The 23,804-nt window shown below is 32.4% G+C and overlaps 2 protein-coding genes and 1 non-coding gene across 3 annotated transcripts; 1 reads left to right on the top strand and 2 right to left on the bottom strand.

The window, feature by feature from the left end:
* Positions 1-9,917: 9,917 nt before the first annotated feature.
* LOC140180497 (uncharacterized mitochondrial protein AtMg00810-like) lies at positions 9,918-10,703 on the bottom strand. The gene has a single exon (XM_072221708.1). It carries the CDS (start codon positions 10,701-10,703, stop codon positions 9,918-9,920), a length of 786 nt encoding a protein of 261 aa, XP_072077809.1.
* An 11,305-nt stretch (positions 10,704-22,008) lies between these two features.
* LOC112767290 (uncharacterized) lies at positions 22,009-22,522 on the top strand. The gene has a single exon (XM_025813165.3). It carries the CDS (start codon positions 22,193-22,195, stop codon positions 22,421-22,423), a length of 231 nt encoding a protein of 76 aa, XP_025668950.1. The 5' UTR covers positions 22,009-22,192; the 3' UTR covers positions 22,424-22,522.
* Positions 22,523-23,338: 816 nt separating this feature from the next.
* TRNAK-UUU (transfer RNA lysine (anticodon UUU)) lies at positions 23,339-23,410 on the bottom strand. The gene has a single exon. It is a non-coding gene; the product is annotated as a tRNA-Lys (tRNA).
* Between the last annotated feature and the right edge of the window lie 394 nt (positions 23,411-23,804).

Genomic DNA, 23,804 nt, shown 5'->3' with positions numbered 1-23,804 from the left:
TTCATTAATAAAATTAAATTAAATTAAAAAAAATACTAACAAATTATAATAAAAAGAGTACTAAATTTTAATATATAAATTTAATTTTTTTTTCTTAAAAAATATATCAAAAGGTGTTAAAAAAATATAATTTTGAATAATATAAATTCATGTTGTTTTGAGTAACATAAATTTAAGTTTTTATAAAATTTTTAGTATTCGTTGTTTATATAATTTTTTTAATCATTTTTATTGATGCTTAATTTTTATACAATTCTTTTTGTCATTGTTTTTATTTGATTTTGTATAAATTTTAATTATTTTTTTATAATTTTAATTATTAATTTTATTAAAAAAACTAAATTAAATAAAAAAAAGAATATTGACAAATTATAATAAAAAGAGTACTAAATTTTAATACATAAATTTAAGTTTTTTTTTTTAAAAAAGTCTAATGTTAAAAAATATAATTTTGCATAATATAAATTTATGTGTTTTTGAGTAACATAAATTTAAGTTTTTATAAAATTTTTAAAATTTGTTATTCATGTAATTTTTTAATAATTTTTATCGATGTATATTTTTTATAGAATTTTTCCCAAAAATTATTAAAAAAATGAGATGAATAACAAATACTAAAAATTTTATAAAAACTTAAATTTATGTTACTTAAAAATACATAAATTTATATTATGCAAGATTATATTTTTTAACACCTTTAGACTTTTTAAAAAAAAAAATTTTAATTTATGTATTAAAATTTAGTACTTTTTTTATTATAATTTGTCAATATTCTTTTTTTATTTAATTTAGTTTTTTTAATAGAATTAATAATTAAAATTTATACGAAGTCAAATAAAAAGAATGACAAAAAGAATTCTATAAAAATTATGCATCAATAAAAAGATTAAAAAAAATCATATAAACAACGAATACTAAAAATTTTATAAAAACTTAAATTTATGTTACTCAAAATAACATGAATTTATATTATTCAAAATTATATTTTTTAACACTTTTTGATATTTTTTAAAAAAAAATTAAATTTATATATTAAAATTTAGTACTCTTTTTATTATAATTTGTTAGTATTTCTTTTTTTAATTTAATTTAATATTATTAATGAATTAATAATTGAAATTATAAAAAATATATTTTTTTTAGTTAAAATTTAAATAGATATAATTTAAATTAAAATATTATAAATAAAAGTACCCTATTATACATAAATTAATCGTGACAGGCTTGAGAGGATTTGCTTTAACACGTTAATCGTGCCAAGCCTTTGTGTTTTAGCTTAAAATCACGTGAATCTTTGTAGGGTGGGACGATTTATGCGTTACCTATAATCCTGTGTGCCATGCAATGATTTACTCCTTATTCTCCTAGGTCATTCATGCATAAATCGTTTATGGGTGGCATGCTTAACATATTATATAATTCTCATGCCCCTGGAACGATTTATATAATAGTAGAAAGAGGATATTTACGTTTCAAAATTTGATTTAGGAGAATCTGATAATTTTGGTATTGGTTTATTTTATTTAGGTAAAAAACCCTATATTTTACCCATCTTGTGCCAAAAGAAGAATATGTTAATACTATTATTGGCTCAGACAATGTGATAGAAGGCTCCGGAAGAGCTATAATTTTGTTTCCCGGAGGAACAAAATTTATAATAAATAATGCACTATTATCTACCAAGTCTCTGAGAAACTTGTTGAGTTTCAAAGATATTCGCCGAAATGGATATTATATTGAAACAATGAATGAGGAAAATCATGAGTATTTATGTATCACAGCTCATGATTTAAATAAAAAGGTTATATTAGAAAAGTTACCCTCACTTTTATCTGGGTTATATTATACTAAGATTAGTGCAATTGAATCACATGCCATTGTAAACCAGAAGTTTACTATCCCAAATGAATTCATAACTTGGCATGACCGATTGGGTCATTCGGAAACAACCATGATGCAGAGAATTATTGAAAACTCCCATGGACATTCACTAAAGAACCAGAAGATTCTTAAATCTAGTGAATTTTGTTGTGCTGCATGTTCTCAAGGGAAGTTAATTTTAAGGCCATCACCAGTAAAGATTGGATTTGAGTCCCCTGAATTTCTAGAAAGGATTCAAGGTGATATATGTGGACCTATTCATCCACCATGTGGATCTTTTAGATATTTTATGGTCCTGATAGACGCACCTTCGAGATGGTCACATGTGTGCTTATTGTCTTCTCGCAACCTGGCGTTTGCGAGATTACTGGCTCAAATTATTCGATTAAAAGCACAATTTCCAGAAAATTCAATCAAAGCAATTCGTCTTGATAATGATGGTGAATTTACTTCCCAAGCATTTGATGTTTATTGTATGGCTAATGGAATAAGTGTTGAACATCCAGTAGCTTATGTTCACACACAAAATGGGTTAGCAGAATCACTTATTAAACACCTCCAATTGATTGCTAGACCCTTACTTATAAGAACAAATCTCTCAACTTCGGTTTGGGGCATGCTATTTTACATGCCGCAACACTTATTCGTTTGAGGCCAACGAGTTACCATAAGTTCTCTCCTATGCAATTAGCTTTTGGCCAGCAGCCAAATATTTTCCATTTAAGAATATTTGGGTGTGCGATATATGTTTCCATTGCACCACCTAATCGCACCAAAATGGGACCTAAAAAAAATTGGGGATATATGTTGGATATGACTCTCCCTCTATAGTGAGGTATCTTGAGATACAAACTGGAGATGTATTTAAAGCCCGATTTGTAGATTGTCATTTTGATGAATCAAAATTTCCAACATTAGGGGGAGAGAATAAACTTCATGAAAAGGAACTTAATTGAAATTCATCATTGTTGATGCATTTAGATCTTCGATCAGGGTAATGTGAACTAGAAGTTCAAAAGATTATACATTTGCAGAGAATAGCAAATGAATTGCCTGATGCATTTTCTGATACAAAGAGGATAACCAAATCTTATATACCAGCGAAAAATGCCCCAATTCGAATTGATGTCCCAGTAGGACAAGTAGCCACTGAAGCAAATTCACGCCAGAAGCGTGGCAGGCCTGTCGGTTCCAAAGACAAAAATCCTCGAAAGCGAAAAGATGTGAATACTATTCCTGTTAAAAAAGACATAGTAAAGACACCTGCAGTTGTCCAAAATTTTGATATAGTTTTAACGCCAGAAGACGTTCAGGTATCCGAAAATTGTGAAAATGACGATATCTCGATAAATTATGTCTTTACAGGAGAGAAATGGGACCGAAATAAGACAATTGTCAATGCAATATTTGCATATAATGTGACATTAAATATCATACATGAAAGTAAGGATTTTGAGCCAAGATCAATCGAAGAATGTCGACAAAGGAATGATTACTCACTTGCAAAACTGTGAAGTCTTTGGACCTGTAGTCCTACACCAGAAGATGTAAAACCTGTTGGATACCGATGGGTATTTGTGAGAAAACGAAATGAGAAAAATGAAGTTGTGCGCTACAAAGCCCGACTTGTGGCACAAGGTTTCTCACAAAGGCACAGTATAGATTATGAAGAAACGTGTTCTCCTGTATTGGATGCGATAACATTGCGTTATTTGGTCAGTTTATTTGCATATCATAAACTGCATATATATTTAATGGATGTGGTAACAGCCTATTTATACGGCTCATTAGATCGTGATATCTATATGAAAGTTCCTGAAAGACTAAAGATATCTAAACTATCCAATGAATATTCACAGGGATTATACTTAGTCAAATTGCAAAGATCTTTATACGGTCTAAAGTAATCTGGACGAATGTGGTATAATCGTCTTACTAAGTATCTGGCCAAAAATGGATTCAAGAATGATGATATCTGTCCATGTGTTTTCATAAAGAAAACTGCATTTGGATTCATTATAATTGCTGTGTACGTTGATGATTTAAATATCATTAAAACTCCTGAAGAGATTCCAACAATTATAAAAACTCTAAAAGAAGAGTTTGAGATGAAAGATATTGGAAAGACTAATTTTTTTTCTCGGCCTGCAGATCGAGCATACAAAAAATGGGATCTTTATTCATCAAGCGACATACACAGAAAAGATTTTATATGGATAAGTCACATCCCTTGAGTACCCCAATGATCGTAAGATCTTTGGATGTGGAGAAGGATCAATTCCGTCCTAAAGAAGAGAATGAAGATATCATTGGTCCTGAAGTACCATATCTTAGTGCCATTGGAGCGCTAATGTATCTTGCTAATAATACGCGACCTGACATATCATTCGCGGTGAATTTACTAGCAAGGTATAGTTCCTCTCCAACCAGAAGACATTGGAGTGGAATCAAGCAAATCTTTCGATATTTTCATGGAATGGTTGATATGGGATTGTTTTATCCCTATGGATCCAAGTCACAACTAGTTGGCTATGCAGATGCCAGATACTTGTCTGATCCACACAAAAGGAGATCTCAAATAGGATACATGTTCACATATGGTGGTACAACAACATCATGGAGGTCCACGAAATAGACGATTGCTGCAACATCCTCTAATCATGCCAAAATACTAGCGATTCATGAAGCTAGTCACGAATGTTTTTGGCTCAGGTGTTTGATCCAATATATTCTGTCATCATATGGACTGATTGATCATAAGATAGGTCCAACTGTCCTGTTTGAAGATAATACAGCATGTATTGCTCAACTTAAAGGCGGATACATCAAAGGTGATAGAACAAAGCATATTTCTCCCAAATTCTTCTTCACTCATGATCTTCAAAATCAAGGGACAATTGATATCCAACAGATCCGCTCAAGTGACAATCTGACAGATTTATTTACAAAGTCACTCCCAAAATCCTCCTTTGAAAAATTGGTACATCAGATTGGGATGTGTCAATTTCGAGATATTAAATGATGTCGACAAGAGGGGGAGACTGTACTCTTTTTTTCTTGGTCAGGTTTTTTTCCATTGGGTTTTTTTGACAAGGTTTTTAATGAGGTAGTCCCCATCACAAAGGATATTGTACTCTTTTTCCTTCACTAAAGTTTTTCCCATTGGGTTTTCTTTAGTAAGATTTTATTGAGGCATAATCTTAAATGGTCATCCAAAGGGGAGTGTTGTGATAAACATGATGATGTGGATGACCATTCAATACATTGGCGGCTGATTTTTCCTATGAAAGAGTGAAGCTTCCAAGTTAAATTGAGCATTAATGAAGTTTGAAAATTCAAAGCTTCACTCATGTATAAATAGAAGATTAAGTCTCAGACAATAACATCAATAATAATTCTCTCTCTATTTATATTATCTATATACAAAACTTTTCCTCTTTCTTTCTTTCATACGTTATTATATATATATATATATATATATATATATATATATATCTTTTATATTGACATAGTAATTATAGTGAATATTATTATTAGAATTATCTAATTATATTTTACATTTTGTATTTTTTACCTTTTTTATTTATTTATTTAGTTATTTTACAACACTGCCACGAATATTCTTAAATATAATGTGGCATCAATTATGATGCCTGACATAAACACGAGACATAAAATACAAAACAAGATACATCAACACACAAATTTTTAACCCCTTCAAAACTTATTTTTAAGTTTCGCGACTGTGTGGCATATTAATATTACATTCATTGCTCACATACACCTCACAAATTTTTTTATAACACATGACACTTATAACCATTCACCTTATATAAGACGAAAATAATTTTTTTTAAAATTCAAAAACTAAATTGATTATAAGACGAAAATTTTTAAATGAAATTGATTCTTATCTCCATTGTCATATATGACATGGATAAAAGAAATTCATACCTTGAACTTTCACGTAAAGAATAACTTCATAACAAGTAAGGAATACAATGAGTTAATGAATACACAAACCCTAAATTATAAATTTTTTAAAGTTTAAACCAGTTTGTTCATCTTTAAATAATTCTTCTTAAATAAGGAATGTTATATTCTTTATTTATTTTTCATATGCATTATTTGCCAAACCAGTCCATCATATTATACGACTAATAATTTTGTTAACCTATTGTATATTTTCTCCTCTTATATGAAAATAAAAATAAAATTGCTGATTAGATATTGACTAAAAAATCATTCATCATCTAGAATTCTTCTTTCACATTTCACATTTGCCGCTTAAATCTTAATTAGTGTCATCTTATCTAAATGGAATGAAGTCTTAAAAAGCACGTATTATTACACATTCAAGCAGAAGAAATAGTTACATTTTACACAAAAATAATGCTAGGGAGCATTCAAAATGTGAATTTTGAAGTAATCTAATTTATTGCATATTCTCACTTCACCAATAACAAGTCTCTATATATTGTATACTATGGAAGAACAAAAAAAAAATCAATGGAACCTAAAATGTAAAAGAAAAAAATGAATAACTAAACAAAGTATATAATAGAAACAAGGAATTAGAAATCAAACATTCGAATCATTGTTTTCTTGAAGTTATTCACCTAAAATAAAAATTCAGATGCAGTTAATTTTAACGTAATTAAAAATTGTTAAATAATAATTTAGTTTTTTTAACTATCAATAATTTCATGTGAAATTAACTGAGTTTTTATCTTCACCCAAACATCATTGCAACTGACAATAATCCCAAACCAACCAAAGCTAGCAACCCAACAACTCTGTTTTGAGCAGAAGAGTAATAATTATACACATCTGCTGGCACACCCGTCACATATATGAACCTTGGCGGTGGCGGCGTTGGTGGAGGAGGCGAAGGAGGGGGTGGTGGAGGAGGCGAAGGAGGGGGTGGTGGAGGCCGTGGTGGGGGCGGAGACGGTGGTGGAGGTGGTGGGGACGCTGGTGGACTACAATCATCCTCTGGCGGGGAAGAAATATCAGGAAGTGGTAGTGGTGGTGGCGTAGAAGGCGGAGGAGGAGGAAAAAGAGGAAAAAGGGGTGGAAGTTGGTCTCCGCCGCCGCATGAGGTGCCGCAAGGACATGATCCACACTTGATGAATCCTGTGTCTGGTGGTGGCTGGGAAATGACTGAAGAAGAAAATGAAAAAATGAAGCACAAAAGAAGGAGTAGTATTATTGTTGGAGACACCATTGTGTTAGTACATGGAATAATTGGATTTGGATCGTTTGAATTTTGTAGCTGAAGGTATATAAAGAACTACTTGTGTGTCAAGTATAGGATCATCTATATATATGTAGTGTACTTTCGGTGATGTTCTTTGCTTACTATCATTGCAAGAATAATTATACCGTACCCAGTGTCACCAATAAAATACGTAACTCATATTGGAAAATCAAATGCATGCGCAAACTTTCTTTTTATTTATTTCGTTCACTTGCTAGAATATTTGGTTTGTACTTTTTTTAGTGACTTGCTTTCTGTCGTTATTGTAAATGTAGGGTTGATTCTGACAACCCAAAGATTTTGAGAAGGGGTTCGGGTTAAATAGAATTCAATTACGACAGCCCGAAAAAAATAAAAATAATTATAAAATTCTTGCATTTTACATTATTAGTTGTTTATATGTTATTAATTGCAATTGCTTTAGAATTGTACAGCGAGGAGTGCTAGGGCCAGCAGATTTTGTGAGTTGTAGTTATCAATTAGCCATTAATAGTATATTTAATGGTGTGAGATTTCATTTAATAGTGGAGAATCACTCATTTTCCTTTTGTTGGCTAAGTGCTGGTCAAATTTTAATAAATTTATTGGTCCCCTAGACTTTCCCTTGTACAGTAGCTTGTAGCATCAGGCCAATCATATGTAACTTCGTGTATATATATTAAAATAAAAAGAATATTTTTATGATGTGATGTTTACATGAAAATATTATTATGAATTATTAGATAATTTGATATATTTAATTAAATTATTTAATAATTCACAATGCCATTTTTATATAAAGATGTTTTTATAAAAGGAGTAATGCTAGAGAGACAAAAAAAACAGCCAGAACTTATCTTATTTAGTATTCATTAATTATCGTAACCATTAATAAATATTAAATAAAGCAAATTATGGTTGTTTTTGGTTGATTTTCTTTGATTACCAAATATTTTCCAATATGAAAAACAATATAAATTAGCCAAATTTTAGATGAGAAACAATTTCTTTGGTTGTGTTTGCAGCATTTTCAATTGGTATAATTTTCGTGCAAGTGTCGAGTTCATTATTTATGGTAATAATAAATATTAAATAAAGTAAATTTTGATTTTTTTTTTTGTTAATTTTTGTTGTTATTAATTATTTCCGATTGTTTATTGCTTTCCTCCTGCTTTACGTGCGTCTCATGAGCTATAGAACACAATGCTTTGTTCTTCACTTTGTATAAAGTGCAAGGCTGGCATTATTCTTAACACTTGTTGGTATCTTCATACAAGTATCTTAAAATTATGATCTTCTCTTTCCTTCTTGATATGATCCTTACAGTCTTTCAAAGGAAGATCGAGAAACAACTTTTACAATGTTTAAAATCTTATTTGATTTAATGGAAGGCTTATTTGTGTATGTGCCTCATTTATCTCAACAGTCAAAATTTTTGGACTTAAATAAGTCTCTAGTTATTATAATATATTTATTTTTTATTATTTTAATTTATACAGAAAATTTTGCTGTTTCGATCTAATAAAATTTAAAAATTTATTTTGGTAAATCGCCGTCAATTTGCTCCCTTTAAAGACTTATGTGCCAAAGTATAAATACCAATGTATGTTGCATGTCTTGTCACGTGAATTTAACCTACTATATCATCACTAATAGCAGATAAGAGTGTTCATTGGTTTGGACTAACCCATGGAAAATTCATGAATTTTATCTAATACCAAAAACTTACTCTTACTATGTTGTCATACTTTTTTTTTTTTTTGGTTGATAGATTGGACAACCCCAATCCTAGATTACACAACACACCCATTTATACACACACATTAAAGATTCTATTACTATCCAGCTATAGCTGGAATTCGAACCTGAGATATGGCTTCTGTGAGGCCAACATATTGGCCATTGGTGCAATGTCTCGACCACGTTGTCATACCTGAAATGATCATTACCGGCTACAAATTGGATCGTTACCTGATAAGAGTGTTTTTTTTTTTTAAAAAAAAAAGGTAGGTTATGATTTAAATCATAAAATGTTGGGTCCAACTGGGCCTCGGACCAAAACACTTAAAAATGGGCATTTCCACTTTACTGTAGCAATAAACAACCAAATAGAAAGTAGAGGGTTATAGAAGCTTTTAGTTTAGAAAAAATGAATAGATGTAAAACTCTCAAATAGTAAACTTAAAAGTAAAAACAGAAAGAATCCCTTTATGAGAGGAGATTTTGTGAGAGGAGGGACAACACGCCACACAGACCGAGAGAGGAGCATCGAAGAAATGAAGAAGCTAATCTGAGAGGAGCATCGAAGAGACGAAGAAGCTAATCTGAGAAACTGATAAAATCTGTAATAGTGTTGCAGAATTTGAATCAGGGAATAAGAACAGAGTGAAAGTGCAGAATGAACTTGAGAGAGATTCAAAAATGGAATTGTGATTATGGTTAATCTTATTTATTTGCAAATGACTAGTTCTATATTTATAGATACTAGAAAAAACTGAACCACACTAATTTAGCACTCTGCTAACTAAATGCTATGAGTTAGGAGCCTCTAACAAACTTTAGACTCTGACAAACTTAAGTAACAACTCTACTAATTTAAAGATACAACTAATTAGCTATATTAACTGCATAGCCTTATCATCCAACAGCCTCCCTCAAGCTTGGAGTGCATATACCAACCAATCCAAGCTTGCGATAAAATGATGCAAATGGTTCTGGAGCTAAGCTCTTTGTGAGCACGTCTGCTATTTGCTCTCCACTAGGGATTGGCAGTAACTTTAGTGAACCATCTTGTACTCTATCTCTCACCGTATGACAGTCTATCTCGATATGCTTCGTTCTTTCGTGAAATATAGGGTTGGCGACTATATGCATTGCGGACTGGTTGTCGCAGTAAAGAGTGATCGGTTTGCTCAATGGGGGTATGAAAGTCTCGAAGTATGTAGCTAAGCCACCTTCCCTCACATGTTGCCAAAGTCATAGCTCTATACTCCGCTTCTGCTGATGATCTAGCAACTGTAGTTTGTTTCCTACTTTTCCATGACACAAGAGATGAACCCAAAAAGAAACAAAATCTAGATACAGATCTCCTTGTGTCTGGACATGTCCTCCAGTCGGAATCTGAGTATCCTGTGAGCGACAAATCAGATGAGGCAGCAGAGAACTTTATTCCACTGGCTGGTGCACACTTTATATATCTTAAGATGTGCAGGGCTGCTTTGAAATGATCTGTTGTAGCGCAGTCCAAGTACTGGCTCAACTTGTTGACGGTGAATGAAATATCTGATCTTGTATTTGTGAGGTACAGCGGCCTCCCAACAAGCCTGCGGTAAGGAGTCAAGTCAGTTAATGCGGTGCCTGAAGATTTGGACAGTGGAGTTGTGTAGTTCATTGGCGTAGTCGCAGGCTTGGCATTTGTCATTCCAAATTCATAGAGGAGATCAGTAGCATATTTTCGCTGATTCATGACAATTCCTTCTTTGCTCCGTGCGATTTCAAAACCCAGAAAGTACTTAAGTTTACCTATGTCCTTGATGTTGAATGCATCATCCAACACCTTTTTCATCCGATTGATTTCATGCATGTTGTTGCCAGATAAAATCAGATCATCCACATACACAAGAATGCAAGTGAAATCATCTCTGGTGCCTTTGGTAAAGAGAGATGTATCTGCCTTGGATTGAATGTACCCTGAAGCTTTGAGAACTGGCATAATTTGTGGTTCCATTGACGACTAGCTTGTTTGAGCCCATAAAGAGATCTTTCAAGCTTACAAACACTATTGGGAGGAGCCGATAAACCTGGAGGAACCTTCATATAAACTGTCTCAGGGAGATCACCATGTAAAAAGGCAGTGTTGACATCAAATTGGTGGAGAAACCAACCCTTAGACGCTGCAAGTGCTAACAAAACTCGAAGAGTAGACATTTTTACCACAGGAATGAATGTGTCAAAGAAATCAAATCCAGGAATTTGAGTATAGCCTTTTGCAACGAGCCTTGCTTTGTGTCTTTTCACTGTCCCATCTGCTTTGAGTTTGGTTTTAAAAATCCATTTGCACCCCACTGCTCTCTTTCCCTTAGGTAAGAATGTAACAGTCCAAGTTTTATTTGCTTCAAGAGCATTGAGTTCTGATCTAATTTCCTTTTTCCAACAATCATGTTGAATTGCTTGTTCATAACTTTGAGGTTCAATGATAGAATCAATAGCTAAAGAAAGAATTTTGTGTGTATGTGAAAAATTATCATAGGACATATATTGAGAGAGTGGATATCTTGCCTTGAAAGATGATTGGGATTCATTCTGAGTTGCTGTGCTGGTTTGGAAACATTGAAAATCAGACAAATATGCTGGTGGTTTTCTAATCCTACATGATCTCCTAGAAACTAAAGTTGGTGAGACAGTGGATGTATGGGAAGAGGGAGGAATGAGATTTTGAGGATGATCAATGTGTGCATCATGAGGTGTGGATGGGGTGATGAGATGTGATTGTGAGGGAGGTGTATGTGAAACATGATTTGGTGTGCTAATAGTAAATTCTGGAACATGAGCTAGTGTTTTATTTGTAATAGGTATAATGGGTGTATGTGCTGATATGAATGTGTCATCAAAGAGTAAAGCATGATTATTTAAAATTTGAGTATTATTAGTAGATGAATTGTTAGTAAATGAGGAGTCAGGGGCATCTTTAGTGTGAAAAGGAAAATTTCTTTCATAGAAAATGACATTTCGTGATAAAAAAATTCATTAGTTTGCAAATCCATAAGAAGATATCCTTTAGTACCAGACTTAAAACCCAAAAATACAGCTTGTTTGGCTCTTTTTTCTAATTTAGTTCTATGAGCAGCCAAAGTCGAGGCAAATGCCAAACAGCCAAAAATTTTAAAATGTTTGATGCAAGGAAGTTTATTAAACATGACTTGATAGGGGCTTTTTAAATTGAGAGAGGAGATAGGAATTCTATTAATGACATGAATGGCATGAGCAGTAGCTAAATGCCAAAAATTTTTAGGAACATTACTTTCAAATAGAAAAGCTCTTGTCATGTTTAAGATATCCTGGTGCTTCCTCTCTACTATACCATTTTGTTGTGGGGATTCCACACGGGTTGTTTAATGTAAAATACCTTTTGAATTGTAAAAATCATGCATGATAAACTCCTTACCATTATCTGATCTTATACATTTCACTTTCTTTTGAAATTGAGTTTCAATCATTGAGATAAAGTTTCGAAGCAAATTAGAGGTTTCTCCTTTGGTTTTCATAAAATAAGCCCAAGTAAATCTACTATAATCATCTACTATAGTGAGAAAATATTTGTGACCTTTGATAGATTGAATTGCTAAAGGTCCCCAAATGTCAACATGCATCAAATCAAAACAATTTTCAGATTTATTAATGCTTGTAGGAAAAGGAATACGTTTCTGTTTTGCAAAATGACAAGGTGCACAAGGAATGCTTGCATTATCAGAAATAGAAAAGTCATAAGCTTTCTTTATTATGTCCAATCTCTCAGAAGAGATGTGTCCTAACCTACTGTGCCAAATATCTCTAAAAGCAGAATCTGCTGTGAGTGCTGCTGTGAGTGCAGGTACAGATTTATTGGTGAAAGAATGCAAATCCAAATCGGTGTGAGTCTTGAATTCCAGTGTATACAATCCAGCCTTGGCTTCAGCAATGCCAATCATCTTCAAGCTCTTCCGATCCTGTATCTCACAATGCACCTCGTCAAACAAGAATTTATATGGTAAGTGTTTTGTGGCTTTGGAAATTGAAATTATGTTGAAAGAAAAGGATGGAGCGTAAAAGACATTTGTGAGGTTTATATTATTTGGAAACGAGACTGTTCCACAAATAGAGGAAACAACCTTTGAACCATCTGGTAATTGAAGCATAATTGGATTTATTTTATGATAATTTTTGAAGAATTTTAATGAAAAAGAGACATGTGCAGTAGCACCACTGTCCAAAATCCAATCATTTGGTTTCAATTTATGTTTGGCAAAAAAAAGAATGTGGTATATACTTAGGGATGGGACTTGTGCCTCAATTGCCAGTGTTGAGTTATGAACAAGATCCTCTTCATGATCCTGGAATAAAGCAATGAGAGCTTGTTTTTGCTCTTTGAAAAATAAAGAACTTAAGCTATTACTGTTCTTTCCTGAAGGAGAGTTATTGATTTTCTCAATTTCATCATCAGTAGTGACATGATTTATGGTTCTTGAGCTTGAATCTTGATGGTAGTGTGGAGGAAAACCATGCTTGTGATAACATGTGTCAACCAAGTGGCCAGTTTTGCCACAATAAGAGCACTTCTTGATCATTCTTCTTCCTCCGAAGCCACGGCCTCTACCTCCACGCCCTCTCCCTCTTCCTCATATGCTCATGTTGCCTCTATTAGTGTTGAAGTTGTTGTCAATTGCAGCATTTACTAATACCTTGCTTTCTGCATGATCTGAACTTGACATTTGCCTCTCTTGTTGCAATAATAGCGAGAAAACAGTATTGACATCAGGGAGGGGTCTCATTAAGATTATTTGTGATCTCACATTTCCGAACTCATCATTCAAGCCTCTTAAGAACCTAACCACTTGCGACTGCTTTCTGTATCCTCTAACAATCTCTAATCCACATGTGCATGATCCTATGCAATTGCATGATGGAATCGATTGAAACTCTTCTAATTCTTCCCATAGTCCTTTCATCTTTGTAAAAAATGAAGTGATTGACAAATCTCCTTGTCTTGCTGAGTACATTTCTTCTTCCAACTCAACTATTCTGAACAAATCTCCTTCATAAAATCTGTGCTTAAGATCTTTCCACAACTCTGATGCCACATTACACCACATCACACTTTGCAAAATCTCACTACTTAGGGAAGCATGCAACCAAGACAGAACAAAAGTGTTGCATCTATCCCAAGCTTCAAATGTGCAATCAGATTTCTCGGATTTTGGTAAAGATCCATCTATGAAACTAAGCTTGTTCTTCGTCTTCAGTGATATCCAAACCGATCGGGACCATGAGTGGTAATTCAGTGTAGTTAGAGGATTTGGAGTGAGTGAAATACCTGGATTTTCACTCGGATGAAGGTAATATGGAGATGCACGATCTTGCATCAAATCCGTGCTTGGTTTTGCAGATTGAGCGATCTGCCCTTGCATCGTTGCTAGCTGGTTCATCAATTGAGCCAAATTTTGAAGATCCGAGGCTGAGAAAACTTGAGTTTCCACGTTTTGACATGGGCCTTGCTCTGGATCAACCATATTTTCTGCTAATTTGTCAAAGTTGGACAGAATTGCAGATTTCCAATTCCATGATCTCTCGACCTTGCAATGGAGGAGATCCACCAAGGTGTCACCGTTTACACATCTACGCTCACCGCACCATGATAAAATCTGCAATAGTGTTGCATAATTTGAATCAGGGAATGAGAACAGAGTGAAAGTGCAGAATGAACTTGAGAGAGATTCAAAAATGGAATTGTGATTATGGTTAATCTTATTTACTTACAAATGACTAGTTCTATATTTATAGATACTAGAAAAAACTGAACCACACTAATTTAGCACTCTGCTAACTAAATGCTATGAGTTAGGAGCCTCTAACAAACTTAAGTAACAACTCTACTAATTTAAAGATACAACTAATTAGCTATATTAACTGCATAGCCTTATCATCCAACAGAAACAGCAAAAAGATCAAGACAAAAGAAGCAGGATACACAAGAAGTCAAGTGCTTGTTCCATGTGTGGAGAAATGGATGGAAGAGGAGAGTTCGGAGAGAAAAAGAACCCAAGGAGGCCATAGCAGCAACCCTTAGCCTATGAAAGATGGAATTGGTCCAAAATCCACAAGTCAAATAAGATCCTTTGCACAAGCAGTGATGACGGAAAAGAATAGAGAGCACAGAACAACTATCTAGTCAAAAGCTCCCTGAAGAGAAGAATGATGAGGAAAAAGAAGAGAAAGCTAATGAGGTCATTATCAAAAAAACTCCTAATAATGTTTATCACTTAATCATTAGTAAAAATATGCAAGTTAAACTTAGAGAGAATTTGTGGGATTCCATCATAGTAAAATTATTAGGAAGAAAAATATCCCTTCCAATTCTTAAGATAAGGTTAGAACTTAGAAGTGATGTGGGAAAAATGGGTAATTTGGATGTTATAGATATAGAAAATGACTTCTTTCTCGTCAAATTTTATAACTCAAAGGACTTGGACTTTGTCTTGATGAAGGGTTCTTGAAAGATCTTGGGTCACTATCTGACTATAAGGCTATGGAAGCTAGATTTCAATTCCATGACTGCATCCATTGATAATATTGCAGTGTGGGTGAGAATTCTTGATTTGGCTGTAGAGTATTATAATAGGAAGATTTTGGATATGATTGGTAAAGATCATTAGAAGAACTTTAAAGGTGGATACAAACACCTCCCAGGTAGCAAGAGAAAAGTTTGCGCGGCTATGTGTTGAGGTAGATCTGGAGAAACCTCTTGTGTCTCAATACCTGACTAACGGCATTCTCTACTTGGTAGAGTATGAGGGATTACCCCAAGTCTACTTCAAATGCAAGTGCGTGGAACATGAAAGAGAGGCATGTCCAGAGCTGAAAAGGACAGAAATAGAACTACAAAGTGTTAATGGAGGAGACAAGGTGGCTGAGAAAGATAGAGATAAAACTGTCATTTCTCAAAAAGAGAAAAGTAAAAAAGTCATTGAGGAGCCAATCGATCCTTATAGACCCTGAATGTTGATACAAAGGAGCATACGTGGTAAAAAATCTACAAAAAAAAGGAAGAAACAAGTAATGGAACAAGAAACACACAAGGACGTGTGGTAGTAGAGAATGAAAAAGTGGCACAATTACATTTTGCAGCACTCCAATATGATGAAGAATGAGAGAATGTTTTCCCCAATCATGAGACTATGATAAGCAATGATCCAGTGGTCCCTCCATCTATTAATGGTGTAAATGTTGCTGAAAGGAATAGAAATAGCAATTTAATATCTACATAAAGACGGTCCAAAAAAAATTCTAACCACAACTAAAAATAGCCTACTAAATTCCAAATCCAATCCCAGAACAATATAAAGAACCTAGTAGTCCTAAGTCAACCATATTCAGTTTTGAAAAATAACTCTAACCTTCATATTGGCCCTAATAACCAGCAATCTATAACAGAACAAAACAATGACCCTATAGGCAGCGTTTGGTTCATGTCCATGTCCATTGGAGACATGGGCACGGTGGAACGTGTACACTGTTTGTTTGTTGAAACACAAAATTTTGATGGACACGGTTACACACAGATGTACATGAAATACATGTATTTTGTGTATCTCATTCAAGCTGTGACATTGAGACAAACCCATGAGACACAATTTTTTTCAATTTTATTCCTAGTTATTTTTTAAAATTCCAATTTTATCCTTTACCTTATCTTCATAACTCTCCCTCTTCTTCTCCGATTCATTCCACCTTCCAACCTCTGTTCTACCCCTGCCTTCTCCTTCCACCATTGTCACCGCCACCACTACCGGCGTCGCCACCGCCTCCTTCCTTTGTCCACCTCTCTTCCTCTCTTCTGCCTTCTCTCTCTTCTTCCGCCGCCGCCCTCATCTCCCTCTCAGCGTTGTTGCCGTCACCATCGTTGTGCCGCCTCCCTGTCGCCTTCCGTCATCTCCATCGTCGTGCCGCTTCCAGATCTGCCTTGGTTCGCCTCTCTTCTTCGTCGCTTGTGTCGATGCCTCTATTGCCTCGCCTTGCCTCTAGATCTACCTTCACCCACTTCCGTTGCCTTTGTTGGTTCATGCCGGTGCTGACGCCTCCGTTGCCTCTTCCTGTATATAGATCTGTCTTCACTGCCTCCATATCTATTTTTCAAATTGTACTTTTTTTGTATTTTTTATTTATTATTCTTTTTCATTGGATATATTTTGTTCAAGTTTCTTTTTTTTTCTTGGATCTCTGTTTTAATTTTTTATATATAAAAAAATTATTGATTTGATTATTAGATTAAAGATTTTGGTGATATTTCATAGTTATTTAGATTGAGGCTGAAAAATTAATGGCAGTGATGGTGGAAAGCAATGTTGGTAGTGGTGTTGCAGTGATAAGGGTAAATATGATATTTAGTTAAGATCAATGTGTCTTGTACATCATTACCAAACATAGCAAAAAAAATGTGTATTTTGTGTCTGTGTCTTGCTGTGTATTTATGTCTATGTATTTGTGTCTCAAAGACACTATCCAAACACTGCCATAGTGAACAACCCAAGACTTCCCCCTCTTTGCCACCAATCAGCAACAATCTCATACTATAATAAATCCCAACAAATCTTCTTCCAAGAACCAACAACCAGCATCCCACCCTGATCTCAGTATGCAAATCGACAATCCCCCACCTCACTAATATGTAACGTCTTCTCTACAATTAAGGTGGAGTTTTTTGTTTCACACAGGTATACCATATTGGGAGAATGTGTTTTACATAACTCTTTCATGCTATGAACTGTCAAACTCTGACAGATTTATATGATCATCTTCATGAATCTTCGGGTGTTATTTGTTGGGTGGCACCCTTTCCCTTAGCAGCAGCTTGATTTTCTTCAATTTGGCAGGTTTTCTTAAGATTTACCACATTCTCTTTAGCCTCTGTCCTTCTTTTCACTCCCTCCGGCCCCAATGAGTGCTTCTAGTTAGTTTCTTTATATTTGTCTTCCTCATTTTCATTCTGTTTTCTTTATTACTTTTGCTAGAGAAACAAAATTAATCTTTAGTGTTTAACAATCCTTCATTCTCTCTTGGTAAGTTGAACTCCGAATTGAAATTGATTGAAGCATTTTGATTAACCACAATTTCTCTCAAAACTAAGTTAATAGTTCTATTGTCATTTTTTTTGTAGTACTGTAAATGCTACTTTTTTTTTCTTTCTTTCATTTTCGGCCCTCATGTACCGATTTAAGGAGGTTGACTGGAGTAGACTTTTAGGTTTGTTACTAACTCCACTCTTTCTGCTTAAATTGTTTGAATTATCAGCATCTTTTGGACTTCCAATCCTTCTTTCAATTTGATTAGCCTAGTCTCATTTCTCTTCGTCTATTTTTTCATTCACCGCATCTCATAATTGAATGTTACAATGTCTTACCTCATGGCCTAAATGACCATAAAAATTACAAAAATTACCTATCTTCTCATATCTTAATTGCAGATTAATTACCTTTCCATTAGAACCTGCTATCTTCATGATCTTTCGTAGAGGTTTGGTGACATCAAAGTTAACTTGAACCTTAATAATTTTGTTCTCCTTCTTTCTCATATTCAAAAAGTGCACGTCAATCATTTCTCCAATAACTCATCCCATCTTTCTCCCTAATTCCTTTGTCTTGCAGTGTTCATACAAGTCCTACATTTGAATCCAAATAGGAACATAAGCAAAATTTTTGTCTTCCACCATTTCATCCTTTCTCCATCTCCATAAATTTAAGATATAGTTCTTGAATAACTACGAAAAATCCTTCTCCACCTTAATTATATCAATTTCATTGTCAAAAAAGAATTAGAACACATTCCCTCCATGACTCTTCATTTCAAATTCTGTCGGTTATTCCTAAATTGAGTGCAAGGTAGATTCTATTGTTCCTAGACTAAAGGTTCGATCAGTCAGAATTCATCCCATTAGACTGCATAAATAGGTCTCTAATCCAATTTAAATATCTTGATCATCAAACACCAAAATCTCCTCCTTCTCACCAAATCTCTGTTGTCTTTATACTGATAAGAGTGTTGCATTTCTACAGTTAATTAATATTCATGTCAGCAAAGTGGTTAATATTATTAAAAAATTTAATTTATATTTTTGCGTTAATTATTATTACGGACGGTGTGTGTTTTACAAGTTAAGTTTTAAATTAGTCTCTATGATTAGCGTCATGTATTAAAATCGTTTTTGAAATTTTAATTGCACTAATTACATTTTTAAGATTGACAAATGTACACCACGTTAGTCTCTAACCCATTTTTTATTAATGGCTACTGATATGGGTTGATGACATGGACCATTAGTGACACGTGTCACTTCACAGTTTGGCCATATGTAATTATATGATGACAGATTGATAAATGACATGTGGTATGTTGATGTAGACGGGTATACCATGTGTCACAATACTATTTAATCACATGTCCGTTTCTGCCACATGTCACAATATTATTCGTCCTGTCATTATTGTAGATGCACTAAATTAGTCCCTGACTTTGCATTAAGTGACTAATTTTAGTCCCAAAAATTGAATGTTGTGCACTAAATTAGTTCTTTGACCATTTGTTTTATTAGTTTAATTCGAAATTCTCAATATCTTTGGATGCACTAATTTCAATTCTATTTTTTCACATATTGTTTAAATACAGATATTTTTATAAAATATTTTCAAGATTTTAGTTTTAATTACATAAATTTTTTCTACAATAATTTAATATTGATAAATTTTTTATAATATAAACATATTTTTTTAAAAAAATTATATGATTGATTAAACATATTTTTTATTTTTGACAAAAAATATGCATATTTTTAACAAGAAACAAAAAATCAAAATACACATTTTGTATATTTTTTATTTCTATAAAATATACGTTTTTTGGACTTAAAAAATATATTTTTTAAATCAATCATATAATTCTTTTATTAAATAATATAATCATTGTTATGAGATATATCTTAAACTGATTGTGTGTAAATAGGCTAGATGAAAAAAATTGGAGGTGACAGTAAGAGTGTTTGAAGTACTTTTACGTCAACTCCACAGTAGTTGAAGGTACCTATAAAGGACTCTGATACCTAAATCAGCAAGAATTTAAGTTTATTTGTATGAGAATTGGATTAAAAAATACTTGAGTTTGTTTTAATATGTATAAGGAGAAATAATAATTTAGTCATTTGAATTGATGATCTTATATATCTAAAGTGAGCGTGTGGTTTTTTCTCTTGTTGCATAAGAAGTTAACAAGTTATCTCACGTGGCATAGTTATAAGTATTAAATTATTATGAAAAAATTTGTATGATTAAAACTAAAATCTTAAAAATATTTATCAAAAGAATTTGTATTTAAAAATTTATATGAAGAAATATAATTAAAATTAGTGTATTTAAAGATATTGAAAATTTTAAATTTATAAAAAAAAATTGATACACGATATTTAATTTCAATTATTAAAATAAGTCATTTAATGTAAAGTCAAGGATCAATTTAATATATTTATAATAATAACAGTGACATGTAAACGAGTAATATTGTAATACGTAGCATAAACTGATCCATAACGAAATAGTATTGTGACAAGTGACACGTTTATTTATGGGTAAAAAACAGAAATAAGTCAAAGGAGAAAATAATTTACGTGAATAAGCCAAAACGAAAACTGCTTCATGAATCCACCAACGCACATATATATGTAGTTCGAACCAGCTTGGTTCGAACTCCATTTCTACATAATTCGAACCAGCTTGGTTCGAATTATACACAAACACATGCACACACTAATTCGAACCAGCTTGGTTCGAATTACACACACAGTAATTCATGGTATAATTCGAATTATGCTGTTAAAAAATTAATAATTTATTAAAAAAATTTTATTAAAAAATTTATTAAAAAATTAATAATTTAAAAATTAAAAAAATATATATTTTATTTCATACGTTAAAAAAAAGCTAACAAAATATTTAATTATGAGACTTTTTTAAAATATTAATGAGCTATCAATTCGAATTCTATACAATATTTTTCTGTCTATTTTTAATAGTTCATGAATATTTCTTAATAAATTTTTTTAAATTATACTACAAAAAATATTTTATTCTATGCAAAACAATTTAAAAAAAATTGCTTAAAAAATGTTAGGAGTACTATAAAAATTTGTAATGTTATAATAACTTAGGTAAATACATGCATGTACTCAAATTTTAAATAAAATATTCTATGTAGTCAATAATAATTTAGAAATGAAAGAAAATATTTTATTCCATACAAAATAATTAAAAAATATATTTTATTCTATACAAAATAATTTTAAAAAATGACTTAAAAAATATTATGAGTACTATAAAAATTTGTAATATTCTAATGATTTAAGTAAATATATAATAAAAATATTTTTTCTTTTATGAGTACTATCAATTAAATTGGTTACCAACGTGTTCAATCCTCTGTAACTTGAATATTTCTATAGCTTGTGATTTTTTTTTGTGTGTATATCGTACTTTTGTTAAATGTTTCTTTTATACCAATAATAAATGTATGTGAAGTCTCTTAATTAATTTATTAATATGTATCGATCAGAAATTGTCGAAAATATTGTGAATTCCAAAAAGATGTGGTGTTCTTTTTAGTCTGTTGTTTAAATTACCAAACAAAAAGTTAAGTATCATTTTCACTTTAATTTTGAAATTTAAAAACTAATTATTTAGTTCTAAAATTGAAAAATGTAATTCATTTCAGTTTGTCTACGATTCTTGGTTTATAAGATGATCAAGATTAATCTTAAAAATATGACATAACAACAACAGAGTCTATGAATCAAACGAAGTTATTATGCTCTACCACATGCAAAATATGATATGAAATTAAATAAAATAAATATAAAGAATCCTAAATAATTAAGCAACATGGGTAAAACTCAACATGTGGAACCAGCTTACCAAGACCATATGGCCAGATATACTGAAAGCAATGAAATAGGACACGTGTCATATAGCTACATGAAATAAGGACAGGTGTGCAATAAGTTCCTTCCTCCTTTGACACGTACACGGTACATCATCCAATCACATAATTTTAAAAGCACTTCTCTATGTATTACATGCATGTTTGAGTTCCCCTACTTCTAAGGAAGTCAAATTCGTTCTATATAAAGAACAGGCCCTAATAATTGGATACAATCAAGTTGCATAGCGCAATTCTTCGATTTCAATTTCACAAACCGCTTTTGGTGCTTCCCTCTTCATCTGGTTGAATACACAATTAAGTTGTTACTTTATATTAAGCTAAGTATTAGATTAGTTAGATATGGTTGGAATAGGGATTCCAATATGTGTACAATGTGGTAACACTAGCAACCCTTGCCGGTGCAAGGTGGTTGGGCCAACGGTGGGGTTCCTGGCGTTTGCTGCGGCAGCAGTAGTGGAGTGGCCGGTGGGTGCTCTGGTCTATTGTTTCCGCCACATGAAGGGCCGCAAAATCATGGCTCATCCTGCCACCGTGGTCTACCCTTCAGTCACTAATGCTATTCCAATTTAAGTTAACACTTACATTTTTTCTCTCCTTCACTTTTATGTCTCATGTATGATATGAATAAAATCATGAATTTATGTTGTTTTTCTTTTTTTGCGATAAAAACTATACGGATAGAATGTTATTTTAATTTAATTTCAGTTTGCTAATTTTATTTCCTTGGTTTAATAACCTTTTTTTTATAGTAATATATTTCCAGCAAAGAGGGGGAAAATACATGAAAATGGTGGTTCACCAGCACTACAAGTATAAAAGTATGAGTAAACAACACTTATTTTATGACATCCATCATTATATATATTATACCCCAAAACCGCACATACCAACAAACTACTAAAACTTTTGGCTTTTAAGTATGTGAAGCTTTTAGACTCAAATTATTGTTAGTTTTTTTTTTTTGGTCATGAATTGTTAGTCCTGCTTTAATACTGCACTGTTTTGCCATGGTTAATTTTAGCCAGTGCGGGTCACAATGGGTCTTCTTTAAAATGGGTCTTCTTTAAAATGGGTCTTATTCAAAAATTTCATTCGAGTCACAATGGGTCGTCTTCAAAATTTCATTTTGATCTTAGTTAAGGCATATATTATGCAGTAGTCTTCTTCTATGTTTGATTTATTTTTATTTCTTCCTTTTTTTTTATGTTGATGCACCCATAAAAGATCCATACAAGTAAATAAGTGATGAACACCTATGGAAGGATGGGCCAAAATATTGCTTTATGTTGATGGACTTCTAAAAGATTCACACAAATAAATAAGTAAATAAGTGATAATAACCTATGAATGATGTGTCAGGGATATGATTAATGTGGGGATTGGGTAGAATATGACAAAAAAAAAAAAAAAGCCACATGAATGATTAATTTGGAAATTTGGTGGCCATGAATGATATAATGAATTAATAGTTAATAGAATATTAAACGCCGTCTGTGGGGATCGAACCCACGACCACGTGGTTAAAAGCCACGCGCTCTACCGCTGAGCTAAGACGGCTTGTATTTTTGTATTTATATAATTCTTAATATAATTAATAACATCTAAGTTATTACATAAATAACTATTCTAGAATTAATAACATCCAAGTTAGGTTGTATATTATATACTAATATCAATATGCTAGCCTTGCTACTTGCTAGTAGCAACTTCTTTCCATCCTCCAATATTTTCATCAATAAATTTCTCTTCTACCTATGCCAAGAGATCACTCCAAAAAAACAAAAATAAAAAAAATAAAAAATAATAATTAAAGGTGACATTATTAATTAATTTTTTGTCAAGTGTTATTAATTAATTTAAAAATGATAATATTTTTTTATTGAAAAAATAATAATGTTTATTCTATCAAAATAATTAGGACTAGACTGCAAAATGTATCAGCCAAACTCAA

Source organism: Arachis hypogaea, chromosome 17 (genome assembly GCF_003086295.3).
Source record: "Arachis hypogaea cultivar Tifrunner chromosome 17, arahy.Tifrunner.gnm2.J5K5, whole genome shotgun sequence".
Lineage (NCBI taxonomy): Eukaryota > Viridiplantae > Streptophyta > Magnoliopsida > Fabales > Fabaceae > Arachis > Arachis hypogaea.
The sequence above is the reverse complement of the archived record's forward strand: the minus strand, read 5'-3'. Positions and strand labels throughout refer to the sequence as shown.